This window comes from Crocuta crocuta, unplaced genomic scaffold (assembly GCF_008692635.1).
Source record: "Crocuta crocuta isolate KB4526 unplaced genomic scaffold, BGI_CrCroc_1.0 scaffold5, whole genome shotgun sequence".
NCBI classification, from domain to species: domain Eukaryota; kingdom Metazoa; phylum Chordata; class Mammalia; order Carnivora; family Hyaenidae; genus Crocuta; species Crocuta crocuta.
The window spans coordinates 1,599,595-1,620,275 of NW_027530500.1; the positions used below are offsets into that span (position 1 = coordinate 1,599,595).

Sequence of the window (20,681 nt, forward strand, 5' to 3'; positions counted from 1 at the left end):
AGTTAAAACCAAAGAGGTTAGGAAGTTTGCATACATCACACAGCTAGAAGTGTCAGGGACAAGATTTGAATCGAGGTCTACCTGACTTCAAGGCCAGTGCTCATTGTACTACTTTAAACCACATCAGCCCTCAACAAACCTGGACTCCCTCCTCCCCCCACCCCCAGGAATGGAGGAGACATATTGTTTTTAGAAATTTTCAGGAAAGGTGCTTCCCCAACTTGCTTGCCCTGGCCTAGGGTCAGAAGAGACTTCCATTTCTGTGGTCCCTGAGGTTCAAGGGCAGAGGGATGTCTGGGAGTATGTGGGGCTTAAATGCCTCCCTGGAAACACAATTATGGACAGTACAGGAGTGTATACCACATGACACATTTTATCTGTGTAGTTCAAGGTTTCTCAATCTTGGCACTACTCACATTTTGGACTAGATTATTCTTTGTTGGGGGGTTGGGAACAGCTGTCCTGTGCATTGTAGGATGGCAAGAGCCCTGGCCTCTCCCCATTAGATGCACTCCCCCGGTGGTCCAATCAGAATGTGTCCAAATATTGCCAGATATCTCCTGGGGGACAAAACCACTCTCAGCTGAGAACCAAAGTATAGCGCATACATAGGTCCAGCAGCAGGTGAGTGAACATCAAGGGCCAGATGTCCTCTTGGAAAAGGTGGCCCCACACTTGGCCACCTTGATTGGCAGAAAGATATGCTCAGAAGATATGGAGGGTGCAGAGAAGGGGCTACTGGACTGGTACCCCCAGAGGGCATGGCAAGGAAATGACTGTATCTTCTGGCAAGCCTAAGTACTTCATCCTCCCTGGATCAGAAACTGCAAGATAGGCATTGCTGGACCAGGCAGAACTTGGATCCTAAGGCATCCGCCAGTCCAGAAGAAAATGACTCATCCTTGATTGTACTTTATTACTATAACCCATGTGAGGAATCCACCCAGAGGCTTGTTTAAGGCAGCAGGAGGAGCAAAGCTGGGGCACAAAATAGAAGAGTTGCCTTTTCCCCTCAGGAGAAATCCAGGTGATAAATCTCAGTCCTGGTATTTAAACCTGAGCCACTGGTCACCAACAGGGGACCTCTGCCCCATGACCAGGGTCAATGGCATCCTGATGACTAATTTGATTGCCCTAGGGAGGTTGAGGTAACTGGAGGAGAAGGCAAAACTTGATTATGTGGCAATGCAATAAACCAGGGAACCTGGGTAATGATGTGATGCTGATTGTGATGATGGTAACAGTATCTTGTCTATCTCTCGGAAGAGGTTGAGGGGGAGCGGGCCATTGTGAAGCATTTCATTTCTGAGAAGAGAAGCGTTAGGATGGAGTTCTTACACCTGCCTGGAATGCTGTGTGTGTATCAAAACCAGTTTCTTTTCCCTCTGGTCCCATAGCTTAGATACTCTTTCCAACCTCTCCCATAAGGATGGCCACAGAATGAAGGTAAGTAATAGGCTCCACTTCCAAGTCCCTTGACAACCTGTGCTGTCTCTCTTCTTCCCTCTGCTGGCCACATGCAGAGTGTTCAGCAGTGGATTCTGAGGTCCTAAGGAATGGTGAAGCCACAGTATGTAAAGAGTCTGGGTTCCTGAATGACCCCTGGGAGCGGAGTGCCACCGCCACCCCACGACTGACCCCACTGCCCATTTACAAGAGCAAGAAATACAGTTTTAAATGAATTTTTAAAACGAGAGAGAGAGAGAGAGCAGGGGAGGGGCAGAAAGAGAGGGAGACACAGAATCTGAATCAGGCTTCAGGCTCTGAGCTGTCAGCACAGAGTCTGATGTGGGGCTCAAATGCATGAGCAGTGAGATCATGACCTGAACCAGAGTTGGACACTTAACCAACTAAGCCATCCAGGCAACCCCCAAAAATACATTTTTTTGTGTCAAGCCACTGACATTTGTTATTTGTTATTACCTTACCATGATTAAGACATGATCCCTCTCCCATCCAAATCTGCCTTTGTCTTTTAAACACTAGTTCAAATATTCTTTCAGGAAGGTGGCCCTGACTGCTATAGTTCACTCTGGTCCTTAAGATCTACAGCATTTGGTACTCAAATCACGTGATTTACCTCTTACCATGTATTTTTTTTCAAAGTAGGGCTTCCTGATGGACTGTAAGTTTCTTTCTTTCTTTTTTTTTTTTAAATTTTTAAATGTTTTATTTATTTCTAGGAGAGAGAGAGAGAGAGAGAGAGAGAGAGACAGCGTGAGCAGGGGAGGGTCAGAGAGAGAGGGAGTCACAGACTGAAACAGGCTCCAGGCTCTGAGCTGGCAGTCAGCACAGAGCCCCACGCGGGGCTCGAACCCACGAACTGCAAGATCATGACCCAAGCGAAAGTCGGCCGCTTAACCGACTAGGCCACCCAGGCGCCCCTGGACTGTAAGTTTCTTAAGACAAGAATCAGATGTTAGGTTTCTTCGCATCTTCACAGTGCCTAATGAAGAAAATGGGGAGCCTGAGTGGCTCAGTCAGTTGAGCGTCTGACTTCAGCTCAGGTCATGATCTCCCGGCTTGTGAGTTCAAGCCCCACATTGGGCTCACTGCTGTCAGCCTGTCAGCCCAGAGCCCACTTTGGATCCTCTGCCCCTCCCTCGCTTGCACTCTCAAGTGCAAGCCACAAAACAAATAACTTTTTCTTTTAAAAAAGATAATAATAACGATCACATATATCATTTCTCAAGAACCATTATTTACATATAAACACATTTAATCCTCATAACAACTCTATGAGATAAGTTCTATGATTATCCCTAACTCATTGATGAGGACATTGAAGCACAGAGACATTAAGTAATTTGTTAAAGGCCACACAGCTAGAAAGTGACAGAGTCAGGATTCAAACCCATAAACTTGAGTAATGAATGAGCTTCCAATAGTTACATCATCTTAACCGTAATTGTTCTAGGAACGTTAGCTTGTATGTGCAGTTGAATCTGCTGCCTCTTCTGGGTAGGGGACAGTGGTGTCAATACCATCTGTTCTAGTCTCTGTGCCTGGCCAGATGCTGAGAGCTGTCACCCACACAGATGAGGGAACTGCAGACCAATTGGAAACATATTGTGCAGATAGGGTTGGGCAGGATTTGCTCTTGTTGCTGGTGTGTGTGTACTACCTGGCACCCTGGAAAAAATGTCAAACAGTTCATGAAAGCTCAGTGCTGTCTTAAATTGGTTTTGAAAAATGACTTTTTTTTTTTGCATGGTCCCTAAAACTAGAGATTATAACCCCTAGTAAGTAAAAGTTTCTCTTGAATCTGCTCCTGATATAATTATCTTTCCAGCTTTACATTTGCTGTTAAACCAAGACCCAAGAATATCAACTGTCTTCAAATAGACTATTGGACCCCCAAAAAAGGCCAGGATCTCAAGGTGATCTATTGTGCAACTCTCTCACTGACCCAGTCACCCAGTGACTTGCTTAGTGAGTGTTTACTAAGGCCCTGCTCTGCAGCAAATCATTCTGGGTCTTAGGGTACTGGGGGCCTCCCACAGTCCCTATTCCTTGGTGCTTACACAGACACAGGGCAAATGGAAGGAACTTGCCAGGAAATGTTTGTTTGTTTGTTTGTTTCTAATCAAAGAATTCCACACATCTCCCCTCTGGGCTGGACTTAGTGACTTGCTTCCAAAGAATCAAGAATGGAAAAAGAGATAGAGTAACTTAACATTAGAGAGACTTAGACGATACCACCTTAACCCCAAGTGTTACAGGCTGAAAGTTGTGCCCCCGGATTTCATATGTGGAAGCTTTATCTTCCCCCAAACCTCACAATGTGCTGTATTTGGAGAGATGACCTTTAAAGAGGTAAGTAAGGTGAAATGAGGTCATTACGGTGGTCCTAATCCAATCTGACCAAAGTCCTTACAGGAAAAGGTAAGGTCATAGAAATACACAAAGGAAAGACCATGTGAAGACAGAGGGAGAAAGTGCTATCTAGAAGCCAGGAAGAGAATTCTGTGGCCACATTGATCTTGGATCCAGAACTGTGAGGAAACAAATCCCCATTGGTTAAGCTGCCCACTGTGTGGTATTCATCACAGCAGCCCAAGAAGACCAATTGTTCCTGATCCACGAGTGACCAAGTTTAGCATCACTTGCAATAAGTCATCCCTAGGGTGTGATAAGGGAAGGATGCTTTACTCTCTGGTATTCTTGCCCAAAGCCACAACCCCAGTCTAATCATGAGAAAACCATCAGGCAAACCAGACTGAGGGACCTCCTACCAAATATCTGACCAGGATGCCTCTGAACTGTCAAGATCATGAAAGACAAGGGAAATTCAAGAAACTGTTACAGACCAGAGGAGACTAAGGAGACATGACAATTAAATGCAATGTGGTATACAGGATGGGGTCCTGGGACAGAAAAAGGACATTTGTAGAAAGACAGTCGAAATCTAAATAAAGTCTACGGTTTTGCTAATAGCATGTGCCAGTGTTGGTTTCTTGATTTTGACAAATGTGATGACAACAGGTAATGTCAGATGTTAATATCAAGGACACTTGATATGAAAGTACACAATCTTTGCAATTTTTCTGCAATTCTAAAATTATTCCAACATTAAAAGTATTAAAACACAAAGACCCCAGCTGAGCCCCTATTTTCAATTCTTTGGGATGTGTACCATGAAGTGGAATTGTTGGGTCACATGGTAAACTTATGTTTACCTTTCTGAGAAAAAGCCAAAGTTTTTCACAGTGGCTGTACAATTTTACATTCTCACGAGCAACTGTATGATTTTAATTCCTCTGCGTCCTCAACACTTGATAGTGTCCATTATTTTGGTTATGGGTATTCCAGTTGGTGTGAAGTGGTGTCCCGTTGTGGTTTTGATTTGCATTTCCTTAAGGACTAAAGAGACTGAGCATCTTTTCATGTGCTTATTAGCTACTCATATATCTTCTTTGGAAAAATGTCTACTCAAGGCCTTTGCCCATATTTAAAATCAGGGTGTTTGCCCTCTTGTTACCGAATTGTAGAATTTCTTCATGTATTCCAGATATTAAGCTCTTATCAGACATGTGATTTGCAAAAATGTTCTTCCATTCTGTGGGTTGTCTTTTCACTCTCTTGAGAGTGATCCTTTGATGCACAGAAAGTTTTAGTTTATTTATTTTTTTTACAAATAGTTTATTGTCAAGTTGGTTTCCATATAACACCCAGTGCTCATCCCCACAAGTGCCCTCCTCCATGCCCATNAATATGGAACACTTCATGAATTTGCGTGTCATCCTTGCACAGGGGCCATGCTAATCTTCTCTGTATTGTTCCAATTTTAGTATATATGCTGCCGAAGCGAGCACAGAAAGTTTTAGTTTAAAGGAAGTCCACTTTGGGTGGACTGGGTGGCTCAGTCAGTTAAGCGTCCCACTTTGGCTCAGGTCATGATCTCGCGGTTCATGACCACATTGGGCTCTGTGCTGACAGCTCAGAGCCTGGATTCTGCTTCAGGCTCTGTGTCTCCCTCTTTCTCTGCCCCTCCCCTGCTCACACTCTGTCTCTGCCTTTCTCTTAAAAATAAACATTAAAAAAATGTTTTAAAGGAAGTCCACTTTATCTATATTTAATTCTGTTTTGATTTGGTGTCATATTCAAGAAACCATTGCTAAATTCAAGGTCATGTCGATTTACTTGTAAGTATTTTTTCTGAAAGTCTTATGGCTCTAGCTCTTACATTTAGGTCTCTGATCCTTTTTAAGTTAATATTTGCATATGGTGTAAGATAAAGGTCCAGCTTCATTTTCTTTCTATGTGGATATCCAGTTTCCCCATCACCATTTATTAAAGAGAGTTTTTTTTTCTTGTTGAATGGTCTTGGCACCCTTGTCAAAAATCAGTTGACCATAGGGGCATCTCTGTAGCTCAGTTGGTTAAGCATTTGACTTCTGCTCAGGTCATGATCTCCAGTTCATGGGTTCAAGCCCCGTGTTGGGCTCTGTGCTGACAGTGAGGAGCTTGGAGCCTGTTTCTGATTCTGTGTCTCCCTTTCTCTCTCTCTCTGCCCCTCCCCAGCTCATTCTCTCTCTTTCTCCCTCTCCCTCTTTCTCTCTCAAAAATAAATAAACATAAAAATTTTTTAAAAATAAGCTGATCATGAAGGTTTCTCTCTGGACTCTTTTCTATTCTATTGGCCTATATATCTATCCTTATGCCAATGCTATACTGTTTTGATAATATAGATTTGTAGTAAATTTTGAAATTGGGAAGTGTGAGTCCTTCAAGTTTGTTCTTATTCAAGATTATTTTAACTCTTTGGGAGTTCCTTGAAATTCCATATGAATTTTTGAATGGGTTTTCCCATTTCTGCAAAACAAAAATGCCATTGAGATTTAATAGAGATTACATGGAGTCCGCAGGTCATTTTGGGTAGTATCACCATCTTAACAATATTAAGTCTTCTGGTCCATGAACACTAGATATCTTTTCATTTATTTATATCTTCTTTCATGGCTTTTCGCAATGTTTGATAGTATTCAGTGCATAAGTCTTGCACGTCTTTGGTTAAATTTATTCTTAAGTACTTAATTCTTTTTGATGCTATTGTAAATGGGTGGTTTTCTTAATTTTCTTCTTTTTCATGACTTGTGTACATAAGTAAGACTAATGTTTGTGTTTTGTTTTTGTCTCCTGCAACTTTGCTATCCATAGCAGCTTTATTCACAGCAGCCAAAAGGTGGAAACTATTTAAGTGTCCACCACAGAAGAATGGATTTTTTTTAATGTGGCATAGACACACAATGGAATACTGGTGAGTCATAAAAAGAATGAAGTTCTGACACATTCTACACCATTGATGAGCCTTGAAAATATGCTGAGTGAAATAAGCCAGATACAAAAGGAAAAGTACTGTATGATTCTCCTTATATGGAATATCTAGAATGACCAAATTCACTGAGAAAGAAAGGTTAGGAGCTACCAGGGCCTGTGGGGGAGGAAAAATGGGGAATTATTGCTTAATGGATATCGAGTTTCTGTTTGGAGTGATGAAAAAATTTGGAAATAGATGGGGTGATGGTTGCATAACATTGTGAATGTAATTAATACCACTGAACTGTGAGCTTAAAAATGGCTTTAAAAACTTTTATGTTATATGTATTTTACCACAATTTTAAAAAATAGTAAAAAAAGGGGCGCCTGGGTGGCTTAGTCGGTTAAGCGTCCGACTTTCGCTCAGGTCATGATCTCGCGGTTCGTGGGTTCGAGCCCCGCGTCGGGCTCTGTGCTGACTGCCCGCTCAGAGCCTGGAGCCTGTTTCGGAGTCTGTGTCTCCCTCTCTCTCTGACTCTCCCCTGCTCACGCTGTCTCTCTCTCTCTCTCTCCTAGAAATAAATAAAACATTAAAAAATTTTTAAAAAATAGTAAAAAAAGAAAAAAAAAGGCTATGAAAGTCACTTGGTCCAACCATGGTTCCAAAGCTGAATTCCTTTCTGACTGACCACTGCAGTCTCTGCTTACACACTTTCAGTGATGTGGAGCTCACCACAAAAAAACCCCAAACCAAACCCAAAACCAAGCCCAACTCAAACAAAACAAAAACAAAGAATTGTTTTGTAACTTGAATAATTCTTCAGCCACACACACGTAATTATGCGTTGAAGAGGGGCTTTGCTCAGGGAGGGGCTCACCTGTATGGTTTCTATACAAGGTGAGACCAGAGTGAGTCCATGAAGACAACTTCACTTCGATCATCGGGACTGGAGATGAAGCCCAATCATAGCAAATTGACCTGGGTAACGTCCACACCATGGGTAAGTGAAGCTGGCCCTGCTAGCTTTCGGATTATGGGTTGTAACCTATTAGTGGGCTGTATCATTTGGTATGACAAGACAAAATCAAATAGAATCAACTAGAAGTTATCACGTGGACCAAAACTAAGCATTACGTGTTGTAAAAAACTCAACAGCTCACCCCCATCCTCTTTCCCGGCCCCCAACAAAAAACTGGTACTTTGTTTCTTATACAATTTTCAAATTTTTTAAATATACTTACAAGCAACAACAAATATGTTATCCTCCCCTTGTCACAAAAGATGGGATACTCTCACACTGTTCTGCATTTTGCATTTTTTCCACCCAATTTTTTACAGCAGTACATAAGAGAGTTTCCTCATTTGTTTGCTTTAGCTACATAGCATTCCATTGTATAAATATATCACAATTCTGTGATCATTACTTTCTGGATATTTAGATTATTTCCAATATTTTTCAAGTAGTGCTGCAATGAATAATTTAGTAGATATGTAATTTGTACATGGTTAAGTATATTTGTAGGATACATTTACTGAAGCATATGCTTTTGTAATTTTTTAGAAACATTTCCAAACTGCTTTCTGTAGAAGGCTGTACAAATATACTCCCACAGCATCTTATGAAAGGGCCTCTTTCTCTATGGCCTCACCAATAGAATATTATCAGATTTTTTCAGTCTGAGAAGTGAAAAATAATATCTCAATATGATTTTAATTTGCTTTAGACTGAATATCTCTTCATGTACCTTACAGCCACTAATCTTCTGTGAATTGTCATTGTTTACCCATTTTTCTATTGAGTTATTAGTTTTTTCTATTGATTTCTTCTATAATCTTCTCTAGGGAGATTAGCCCTTGGTCTCTAACATGAGTTGAAAAAAATTTTCTTTTCCTAATCATTTATCTTTTGATTGGACTAATGGTGTGTTGTTTTTGCCATGCACACATTTTAATTTTTATTAAATTAAACATTATCAAATTTAAATTAAATTTAAAAAATTTTTAATAGTCAAATGTTTCAATTTTTATGGCTTTTAGCTTTTCAGTCTCTTGGGAAGTCCTTTTCTCTTCATATTTACTAAGGAATTATTAGGTTGGGTTTTTGCTTGCTATTTTAGTTGTTCACATAAATAAAGTTATACCACTTATGGTATTTAATGAGTAGTTTTTTCACATAATATAATGTATATATCTGTGTGAAGGCTAAAGATTCCGTTCAATTATATTAGTGGCCACGTGGTAAACCATGGTACTGGTGTTTAGTGATTCATTATCCGCTATTAATGTGCTTTCAAGTATTACAAACTATAGGGCGGGACAAACTTTAGGTGTGTCCCAGTGAGTTGTGAGGCTGGGTCGTGAGAGAAGGAACATAGGGCCAGGTGTGGAGGCTTAGGATGCACTTGTTTCATTTGTTTTTGCACTAGCAGAGCCCCCTAGCGGCTCAAGTGCAAGAAGGATGGTCAGACGTGCAGACCTGTCTTCCCTGACATAGAATAATAAAACCAAGGGGCTTGAAATCTTCTGATTCAACTTTCTGATCTGACAAATGAGGGAACTGGTAACTTGTCCCAGCTCAGCAAGCACAGAAGCCTAGAGCTTGGCCCAGAACCCAGAACTATAAGCCCCAGATTGCAGCCCTGCCAGTGCCAAGCTGTTTCATATATGGTGTAACCTCTTACTCCCGGAAACCTTTGGCAAGTTACAGTTGTCTCAAAAGGTTGACCAAATAAATCTTGCATCCACTTAGCATCTCTAGGTTATCCAACAAGGGAAAGGGTGGACTGCTGCAAGCCCTTCCTCCCTCCATCTCTTCTCTGTCCCTAGTATCTTTTGTGGGTGCACCTCCACCACCAGCATGAGTCAAACATGCTGGGGCTGGAGTGGGACATGGGGATTGGAGAAACATCAGTCCTTAAAAAGCAAGGCAGCCCAAACTCAGAAAGGCACATCTGGTTTGCTCCAGCATTTCTCTATCAGGGGGCCCTAAGGGAAAGCCAGTTGGTGAAAAGGCTCTGGGGAACCCTCCTGGACCTGTATTCACGTTGACGAGCACACTGCTTTAACTAAACCTCTGTTTATTTACTTCAAAAGTTTTGTCCTGTCTCACTAACTACATTGTTGGCTTCCTCAGTGAGGAAACTAGATCTGATGCTTCTTTGCAGCCTTTTGAGCCTCGGCACATTGCTGCATGTTCAGTCGCCTTTGGTCTCTCTCCAAACCACTGAGGCAGTTAGAATCTTTATGTTAAAATTCGGTAATTATCTTCCTGCAATTGCATTGTTTCGTCCAATCACTTTCATGGCTCTTGGTCTTGTACCTCCAGTGAAATTATAAGCTCTTTATGGCAGGATTTGCATTGGGTTCCCTTCCACTGAAACTTCCTATTCATCTTGCTTTATTTACACAGGTACAATCTCACCCACTCTCACCTGCTCTTTTCAAAAGAGAGCCTAGATTCTGGGGTCTCCTCTGTCAAACGAAGGAAAGTTAATATTTTAATTTTATAACCTTGGTTTCAGGTAATGTTAATTTCTTGTTCTGATTCTCGTAAGAACCTGAGAAAATGTCATTCTCACAGTAGGGGGCAGACTTATATTTCAAAGCTGTTTCTATTACACAGGGAAAAGAATGAACTCTTGCAAAAAAATAAGAACTTCTAGAGAGAAACCACCCCTCTGTCTTCCTTCCCTTTCCATGTCCATTTCTGGAGCCTAGAACTGGGTTCTGCCAGCATCCTCTTCCTGACTAAGGAAGGGTTCAAGGATTATCGAAGCAGGAATGTGTGTTGAGTAAGAGTACTCCAAGCACTTATAGCAGAGCTGGCTTCAGAAAATACACATCTCTCAAGCCCAAGTAGGAGATGGACTTTCTAGGGCACCACATGAGGCCTTATAACAAGCTAGACATACCTAGAAATCCAGTCTAAGATATATTCTTTGCTGACAAAAGATCCAATATTGGCAGGTCTACACCTTCTGGGAAATCTTTGCTTACCTATACTGGCCCGCCTCTAATTGAAAGGCAAGTACATTCTCTGCTTTGTCTAAGGCAAAAACAAACAAGGAAATGGATTTTATTCAGATTGTGATAGGAAGAGCACTACAGATACAAAAATCAGAGTCTACACAGGTTGCTTCCACCTTAGATTTTCATAGGGAGAGAAGTGGGATGATTTATACTTGAGACTGATTTGCAATCAGAAGTTTCAGTTAGGTGAACAGAAAAGTGCTTCTCTCTCTCTAGTTTCAGGGGGGAGGGCAGAATTCTAATTTCAGCGAAACATTCATGAAACAGAGAACAGGAAATTGTGGGGTCTGAGTTGGACCTTAAGAGCAGGCTCAGACAAAAGGGGAGAGGTCTTTACCTGGCCTTGTCAAAGGTGAACAACGGGTCAGGAAAGAGTGGAGTGTGAGTTTTATCTAGGTCATAGGCAGAAGGGTGATTCTTTAAGCCGTTGCGAGATAACTAACAGATCAGGAAGTTCCTTAACCATCGCTGTTCACTAGGGCAATAGGGCTCAAATAAAGTTTTAACAATGTCTTTTATCAGGGGATCTTTCTGGAAGCAAAAACTTGAACTTCCTATTGTTTACCAAATGGCTTAATATGGAAATTAAGTCGTTATTTTAAAAATATAAGGGAAAAAAATATGCCTTGACAGGTGGCCCGTTCAATCACGCCAGTTAGTAACGCACCAGCGCTCCCTAGGCTTTGAACTACAAGTCCCAGAAAGCAACGCGCCACTTCCTTCCTGTACTAAGGGCGGGAATCAAGCGCCTCGTTGCACGACGGGAAGCCTAGTTATTGGTCGTGTGATGCAAATGTAATCGTAGCGGGTCTTCATTTTCCAGAGCGTAACTCAGAAGATCCTGAGCCAAGGCGCGCGGACAGAGAACCAATAAAGTTACATTAACATTTCCGCTGGGAAGCTACCCGATTCCTCCAAAGGAAGGTATTAAATACCTAAATACCTATGAGCTCCCGCTCAATTTACCCAGGAGTCTCCTATCCGGCCACGCTGTGCGTCATTACCGTTGCGTCTTTTCATTGGCCAGATGGTAAGAGATGACGCCTGCGCGCTGCATCCCTTTGAGGGTCGTGGGCAGACGCCATTTTGGTCCCAGAGGTGCTTCTGGGAAGTGGAGCCACACGACTGCTGGCCGGCCGGCTACGGCCTCTTGTGCTGCGGCGTTCAGGTCGAAGTGTTTGCTACTGCCGCTGCTGCGGTTTTACTGTCCTCGTCCTCAAAACCCTCTAGTCAAGCGGGAGCCTCTGAGCACAGGGCCGCGCCATCGGGGGTCACACCGCCAGGAAGGAGGTGACGGGGGCGGCGCGGGGCGCGGACACTCCCCGCCGAGAGCCCGCCTGCCATGGATTCGGAATATTACAGCGGCGACCAGTCAGGTGGGGCAGGAACTTGGGGGACAGGGCTGGGGGGGCGGAGTGGTTGGTTATTCGGCGGGGCTTGGCCTCTCACCCCCGTGGGGCAGGGGAGGGAGGCCCAGGAGACGTTCCCTCCTCCTCGGGGCCCGCCGTGGACAGGGAGGCGAAGCTCAAATAGCCTCTCCGGTCCGCTGCGACCCCGAAGTTAGAACCTTGGGAAGGGGGGTTCTAGACGGAGAGCCATCTTCTCCATCGGCGAAGGTTTTTGTTGAAATGGGAAGCTACTTTCATATATAAACCTCTTCTTTGTGTATACCCTGGGGAAGGCCTTTCCTGTTAAGGGAATTTTTTTCTTTCTCTTTTTTTTTCCAGGAGTTGCGAGTGTTTTTGCGAGAATTCAAGGGAGCGGTTCATTGGGGGGTGCGGGGTCTTTCCCAGACTCTTCACTGGGAGTTAGGGCGACCTTAATCTAGCTTGCAACTTTGGTTTCCAAGTAAAGAAAACTCAAGACCCTTGTTTAAGTTGTAGAAGTATTTTAGTGTAAGGCGTGTACTTCTGGCACTGGTGATTTTGTGCCTTTCCTTTTCTTGAGATCTTTACTCTTTCTCCTCACTTAAGTTTGATCCCCTTCCTTTCCTGCTTATTCAGTAAACACCCCCTTAGCTAACCCGAGGTACAAAGACGAGTAAGGCAGTGTCTAGTGGGGAAGAACGTTACGTTTCCTTTCTCTCTGCATCCTAGTTCCATTAGGTATTCTGTCAGGAGTGCCTGAGTATCTAAACATTAATGTTTTTTCTGTTTTTGAGCTCACTCCGATTCCGTGTGTGTGATCGCGAATAGTAACGTGACTGCAGACGCGTTTCCAGGCATGCACCGCTATTTTGCCTAAAATGTTTGCCTGGTGTTCTTGGTTCATTCTAAATTATTAAGTTATTTTAAAATTATTTTTCAAATAAGTAATTACATGTAGTACATATATATGAATTAAGTGCTAGAAGACTTGAAAAAAAATAACAGTTTCCTGACTTTTCGTATTTTTTGGTATTTACCTCCGTATTCTTAACTTGTGCTCTTTCTTGTTGGATCATTTTTACGCATTCCATAACGATTTCTTATTGTGCTAGGACAGGATTTTAGCTTCTTATGTGCCCTCTTCTTCCCCATACTCTCACTGTTGTAGCATAACTGTTCGTTACATTTCAAAATTATTGTTTGTAATTTCTGTAAATATTCTTTACTCCTTAGCTAAGTAGAGTAGCTCATTAGTACCATAGTGATTTCATTCTTATACAACTTTTTACTTTTTCTGTAGTTGACTGTTTCATTTTCAAGATTTTTATTTTATTAAACTAATAACCAAGTCTTCCCATATCTTCCAACGGCCCTAAATCCCTCACACAATACAATTTTACTTTGTGTTTAAAGTATTGGTCAAAGGTAGGTAGCAATTCACTTTTGCTATTTTGTAATAGTACAGTATGTGCTTTACTGTCAGAAGTTTATACTGTTTCTGTACTGGAGTTCCTGGTGCTCTTCATTCATAAGTACATATTTGCTGTGCTGTACCAGGCAGTGTTTGGGCTCCGGGGATTCAGCAGTGAACCAAAATCCTTGCTCTTTTGGCCCTTTCATTCAAGTGAGGAAAAGACCCACATTAAACAAAATAACTTGGTAAGTCGTGTAGTACATTAGAAGGTGGTAAGTAAGGGCTATGGAGAGAATAGACTCAGTTTTTAACATAAAGTTGAAATAGAGCACACTGTTATTTAGAGGTTGTTGACTTGGTCCTTAGTGATGGTTCTTAGGCCTCACGTTTCTTTTATGACGCATTTTTCACTGCTGCATATGTCACAATACACGGTCAGATTGTTGGTATTTATGTAAGCATTATACTTTTGTTCTCAACATTAGCCTCATTAGTTATGCTGTACCAGTGGTAACCTTTGCTCTTACATTATTCTTGATTCATTGTGTGTTCATTTGGGTTGTAGATGTCCTCCATCTTACACCTGAAGTGGGCTTTTGTTTTATTTTTAAGCAGATGATGGTGGCGCTACCCCAGTACAGGATGAACGGGATTCAGGGTCAGACGTTGAGGATGATGTAAATGAGCAGCACTCTGGATCAGACACTGGAAGTGTAGAACGTCATTCAGAGGTATCGGCTAAACATCTTTGGGGAGGCTTTTCCCTTGCATTCTGTGAGACATGTTTTATTTAGGAGTTGTAGAGTCCTGTCACATGGCATAGGTCTCAAACCTGGGAGTAGAGGGTTTTAAATTACTAGATAACTGCTTTAAAAATCAACAGGGATAGTCTGGTTTCCTAGGAAATCACAGGGAAATAATTTCTGATTGGGTCCCTCCTCAGATAATAGGCGGTTTTCAAGAGTGCATATTGATTCAGAAAATTAGCCAGGGCCTTTGATGTCTGACTAGGCTTCCCCATTCCCAAAGCAATGTCTTCCAGGGGCAATGAGCATTTACAAGCTGAAGAGATGTCGGTTGAAATAGAAAACTAATGGGGGTTTTCATCACCTATCAGAATTCTTACCAGGGTTTGGCTTTCTCAGCCTGAACGCTTCCAGCATATATAATGCATTTGACAGCAAATGTACTTCAAAAAGCTGTTTTTGCATAATAATACAGAGTAGGATTGGATATTGTATATAGCATTTCAACATATTTGGCTTAATATATATTTTTAAAACCATTTAATTTGCTTCCCTGGTTATAAAGCTTGTACTATACAATGTTAATGAAGTTGGGACAGTTTACAGTAAGTTTGCTGTAAGTTTTTGTTAAACAAACTGAAACTCACAGGAATGTGAAAGATGACCAAAAATTTTTTAAGGAGTACATATGGCATATATTTTGCTTGATTACACAGGAACGGAAGATTGTCCAATTTTGAGATTGTATTGTTGATTCTGTCCTTTGATGTGTCCTTAGTGTATTTATATATCTAACATATTTATTGAGCACCTGTTATGTGTCAGGCACTTTTGACCTATCTGGGACTAAATGAGGTCTTATGCTTCTCTTCTTGGATTTTTTCAGTACAGGGAGAAAGACATTAAACAGTATTCATTTTGGGGGCACCTGGGTGGCTCAGTTGGTTAAGCATCTGACTCTGGACTTTGGCTCAGGTCATGGTCTCACAGTTTGTGGGATTGAGCCTCACGTCAGGCTCCATGCCTCCTCTCTCTTTCAAAATAAAAACTTATAGACCGTATTCATTTATTTTTTTATTTTTTATTTTACTTTCTTAATTTTTTTTCTGTTTTATTTATTTTTGAGAGAGAGTCAGTGCAAGCTGGAGAGGGTCAGAGAGAGACACAGAATCTGAAGCAGGCTCCAGGCTCTGAGCTCTCAGCACAGAGCCCAAACCGCAAGATCATGACCTGAGCCGAAGTTGGACGGTTAACTGACTGAGCCACCCAGGCGCCCCAGTATTCATTTTTTAAAAATGTGTAGTTTGTTAAGAGTTGATAAGTGCTGTGGAGAAAGAAGAGAACAGGGTGAAGGGTGCCAGAATGGAGGGCAGGTTTTGTTGTTAACCAGGGAGGTACATATAAGCCTTGTTAAAAAAGTGACTTTCAAGTGAAGGTGTGTAGGGAGATACAGGAATAGCTACATGGCTGTGTAGAGGAACACGCGCGCGCGCACACGCGCGCACACACACACACCCATTCCAGGCAAACACCCTCAGGTGCGAATGTGCTTGATGTCTTCAAGGGACACCAAGGAGCCAGAGGGAGTTAAGTAAGGGGCGTGCAAGACGAGAGGCTAAATGGACTGGGAGGAAGGCTTCTCCTTTAGTTACCGTCAGTGAATTTAGTAGTTATGATGCCTCTCAGGGTTTGTATGCCCCTAAGCATTTAGACTTAATTCTAATAATATGTTAATTGTTATGTAGAAATTACTTGATCATGTAAACTTTATTGCAGTTTATTTAGTGTGTATCGTCTCATTTTTAGTTTCCACTTGGGACACTAGCATGAGATTAATGCATGCCTTCACGCTTTAGTTATAAATGTAATGTAGGCTTATCTTTAAGCATCCTCAACTACTCTTTTGTAATCAGGTGGATTCTAAATAAATAAATGTGCATGTCCAAAATTTGGGAACTATATTAAAGCTTAAAGAAGAAAATTTAAATCAGCATACTCTTACCACATAAATGATTTAACTTTTTGTATTATTTGTCTAGCATTTTTACTTTTTCATACAATGTATGTGTATATTTTTAGTTGAGATTTTACTATCTATATTTTTTTATCTGTTCACTTAAGGTTATACATAATAATTTTCTTGTGTCAGTAAAGATTTTCACTAAGCATACCTTTAAGGCTTACATAATATTTCATAAAATGGATGCACCGTTAATTGTTCAACACTTCCCTGATTGTTGACCTTTAAAGTGATTAGATATTAAAAATTAAATCTGTGAACATATTTTTGTACTTTTCATAGATAATCCCTTCCAGGAGGTTTATCCTAATTTTTTAAACTACTAGTGTGTAGTTTTACCCTTATTAAGGATTGAGTTCTGCATTAATGCTCTTTTGGCTGTTTAAGATGGCTTCTCAAGAGAAATTTTGGATTGTTTTCCCATGAAAAATATTTTCTAGAGGGTAATGGGATGCTAAAAGAGTATGGTTGTATTAAATGGAATAGTGCAGATGACAGGCCAAAATCTAAAAGATGTGTATTGCTTTCTTACTAGTACCATAACATTTTGACCGAAATTTAGTGGCTTAAAAGAGATTTATCCTTTTATAGTTCCGAAGATCAGAAGTCTAAAATGAGTCTCACTGGGTTAAACTCAAGGGTATCACCAGGGCCATGTTCACTGTCTAAGGGATAGTCTATCTAGCCTTCTCCAGCTCTGTAGATCACTTGGATTCCTTGGCTTGTGGTTTCTTCATCATCAAAGCTAGCACCATAGCATCTTCACATCTCTCTGACTTCTTCCATCACATCTCCATCTCTTAGTCTGACCCTCCTGCCTCCCTCTTATAAGGACCCTTGTAATTATGTTGGGCCTACTCAGGTAATTTAATAAAATGGATGCACTTATTAATGGGAGATAGGATAAGCTCCCTGTCTCAGGTCCCTTGTTCATGTAAAGTAACATAGGTTCTGGGGATTAGGATGTGGACATTTTTGGAGAGGTATTATTTTGCCCTACCACAAGATGGTACCCAAAATGTGGTTCTCCAATAATGATACTGAGAAAAAGGTTTTTCCCATTTGCATTTTAGAGTTTAGGCTAGTTTCTGAAAAAATTCATTTCACTTACAGTATTCACTTTGCCTGTGTTTATTTAGATCTAGAAGGAAAGTTTTGAGAAAAAAAACTCAAGAAAAAATTTTTTAAACTTTAATGAAAAAATATAATAAACAAAGTAACACAGTCAAGATCAGTAATGGTGCTTTGCTGGTCCATATCGGATCCTGAGACAAAAAAAAATCAGGGCTCCTGAGTGGTGGCTCAGTTGGTTAAGCATCCGACTTTGGCTCAGGTCATGATCTTACAGTTCATGGGTTTGAGTCCTGGGTCAGGCTCTGTGCTGACAGCTGAGAGCCTGGAGCCTGCTTTGGATTCTGTCTCCCTCTTTATTTCTGCCCCTCTCCCATTTGTGTTTATTCTCTCTCTCTCTCTCTCTCTGTCTCTCTCTCTCAAAAATAAATGTTTTTTTAAAAAAAGGAAAAATCAGTAATATTTACCCTATTTTAAAAATCTTGGTATTTTGTTCATTATGTTTTTTTCCTACATCCTCTGGTCTTGAAAACTATCACTTGTCTTTTTTTAAAAACCACTCTATTGAGATAAATTTATGTACCATACAGTTCACCCACCCGTTCAGAATATGCAGTTCAGGGGTCTTTAGTAGTAGTGCAACCGTTACCACCATCGTGGATTTTAGAATGTTATTATATACTTAAGGATGAAACCCTGTAGCTCTTACCTCCTTATCACTCCCCACCCCCATTCTTCCCTGTTCTGGACATTTCATATGAATGAAAGTATAGAACATACAGTCTTTCTAAATGTAGTATTTTCAAGATTTATCTGTTGTAAACCATATAGGTTGGATATATGTATAAAGCATATCCGTATATATATTGTAGCATGTATTGATACTTCTTTTTATGATAAAATTTCATTATATAGATAAACCACATTTGTTTATCCATTTGTCAGTTGATGGACATTTAAGTTTTTACCTTTTGGCTATTAGATGAAGTGCTTCTATAAACATTTATGTAGAAGTTTTTGTGTGGACATGTTATTTCTCTTGGGTATGTTCCAAGAGTGGGTATGATCCACTCTCAAGTAGGAGTGGAGTTACTGGATCATATGGTAATTTTCTTCTGTTTTTTTTTTTTTTTTTTAATTTTTAAAAAAATTTATTTCTGAGAGAGAGTATGAGCAAGGGAGGGTCAGAAAGAGAGGGAGATACAGAATCTGAAGCAGGCTCCTAGGCTCTGAGCTAGCTGTCAGCACAGAGCCCAACGCGGGGCTCGAACCCGTGAACCGTGAGATCGTGACCTGAGCCAAAGTCGGACGTTTAACCAATTTAGCCACCCAGGCGCCCCTGGTAATTTTATTCTGAATTGAAGAACCCCTCAAGCTATTTTCCAGATGGCTGCACCATTTTATATTCCCACTAATCGTGTGTGAAGGTTCTGATTTCTCTATATCCTTACCAACTCTTGTTATTACCTGACTCCTTGGGAATAGCCATCTTAGTGGGCATGCAGTATTATCTCATTGTGGTTTTAATTTGCATTTTCCTGAAGAGTAATGATGTTCAGTGTCTTTATGTGGGTATGGCCATTTGTGTATCTCCTTGGAGAAATGTCCATTCAGATCCCTCATTCATTGTTTTAATTGGTCAGTTTTTCTTATTATTGAGTTGTAAAAGCTCTTTAAATATTATGGATATGAGTCCCCTATTAGGTGACTGATTTGTACATATTTTCTCCCATTACATGAGTTATCTTTTCACTTTAGTGTGGTTTCATGCACAGAGTTTCTAATTTTAATGAAGTTTACTTTATGGGTTTTCTCCCCTTGTATTGCTTGTGTTTTTAGTGGCATGTCTAAGCATTCTTTGCCAAATCCAAGGTCATGAAGATTTACCCCTATGTTTTAAGAGTTTTATAGCTTTAGCTCTTACATTTAGATCTTTGGTTGATTGTAGGTATTTTTTTGTATATTCTGTGAAGTGAGGGTCAGGTTCCATTCTTTTGCATGTGGATATCTAGTTGTCTCAGCACCATTTGTTGAACAGAATGTTCTTTCCTCGTTGAATGGTCTTGGCACCCTTGTCAAAATCAGTTGGCCATAGGTGGCTTAGTTGGTTAAGCGTCCAACTTAGGCTCAGGTCATGATCTCATGGCTCGTGAGTTCAAGCACCATGTGGGGCTCTGTGCTGACAGCTTGGATCCTGCTTGCGATTCTGTGTCTCCTTTCCTCTCCGCCCCACCTCCGTTCAAGCTCGCTCGCATGCGCGCGCTCTCTCTCTCGCTCTCTCAAAAATAAACATTAAAAAAAATCATTTGGCCATGGATATAGGGTTTATTTTTGGAGCTCCAATTCTAATTCATTCATATCTGTACCTACACCAACACCATAGTACCTTGAGTAAGGTTTGAAATCAAGGAGTGTGAGTGCTACTTTGTTCTTTTATCTCTTTATCTCTTTTAGGTCCCTTGAAGTTATGTATGTATTTTAGAATCAGCTTGTCAGTTTCCGCAGGGACGTTAGTGGGTCCTGTTAGGGATGGCACTGAGTCAGTGGTTTGGGTAGTATTGTCATCTTGACAACACGAAGTCTGCTGACCTATGAATATAGGGCGTTTTAAATTTTCTTTCAGTTTCTTTTGACAGTGCATTATAATTTTCAGTGTGCAGATGTTGAATTTCTTTTTAAAATGTATTCCTAAGTGTGTTATTCTCTTTAATTCTTAGAAAGTGGAATTGTTTTGTAATTCCATATTCAGATTGCTACCATTTTTCTTACTGTAATTGATTGCATTATGGTACGAGAGCATACTTTGTATAATCATTTCTAGCTTTTTAAATTCATTGAGGTTTGTTTTGTGGCCTGGTATATGGTTTCTCCTGGAGAATGTTTCATGTGCACTTGAAAAGAATGTATGATCTGTCTTTTTAAATTTTTTTACATTTATTTATTTTTGAGAGACAAGAGAGAGGCAGAACACAAGTGGGGGAGGGGCGGAGAGACACACAGAATCTGAAGCAGGCTCTAGGCTCCAGGCTCCGATCCATCAGCACAGAGCCCAATGTGGGGCTTGAACCCACAAACCGTGAGATCATGACCTGAGCCAAAGTCGGACCCTTAACCGACTGAGCCACCCAGGTGCCCCTTTATGAACTGTCTTTGATTCTACAGTGTGTCTCCTGTAGACAACATACAGATGGATCTTTTTTTAAGTTCAATTTAATACAGTTGTCATTCACATGTTTATCTTTAATTTGGTGAGTACGTATAAGTTCTACAGTAG

The 20,681-nt window shown here is 40.9% G+C and overlaps 1 protein-coding gene and 1 non-coding gene across 5 annotated transcripts in view; one reads left to right on the top strand and one right to left on the bottom strand.

Annotated features, from left to right (window-relative positions):
* Positions 1-5,208: 5,208 nt before the first annotated feature.
* On the bottom strand, positions 5,209-5,315 carry LOC144233750 (U6 spliceosomal RNA). Its single transcript, XR_013335749.1, has one exon. It is a non-coding gene; the product is annotated as a U6 spliceosomal RNA (small nuclear RNA).
* A 6,543-nt stretch (positions 5,316-11,858) lies between these two features.
* Positions 11,859-20,681, top strand: part of IWS1 (interacts with SUPT6H, CTD assembly factor 1) — a 38,395-nt gene continuing 29,572 nt past the window's right edge. Inside the window, exons 1-2 of one of the 4 annotated variants that reach the window (XR_013335748.1) lie at positions 11,859-12,165; positions 14,186-14,301. Coding sequence is in view for 3 of the 4 variants with exons in the window: in XM_077766756.1 (XP_077622882.1) it covers positions 12,132-12,165; positions 14,186-14,301 (150 nt within the window). In the remaining variant the exon portion in view is untranslated. The remainder of the gene's footprint in view (positions 12,166-14,185; positions 14,302-20,681) is intronic. The other 3 variants (XM_077766756.1, XM_077766755.1, XM_077766754.1) reach the window with 3 other exon arrangements.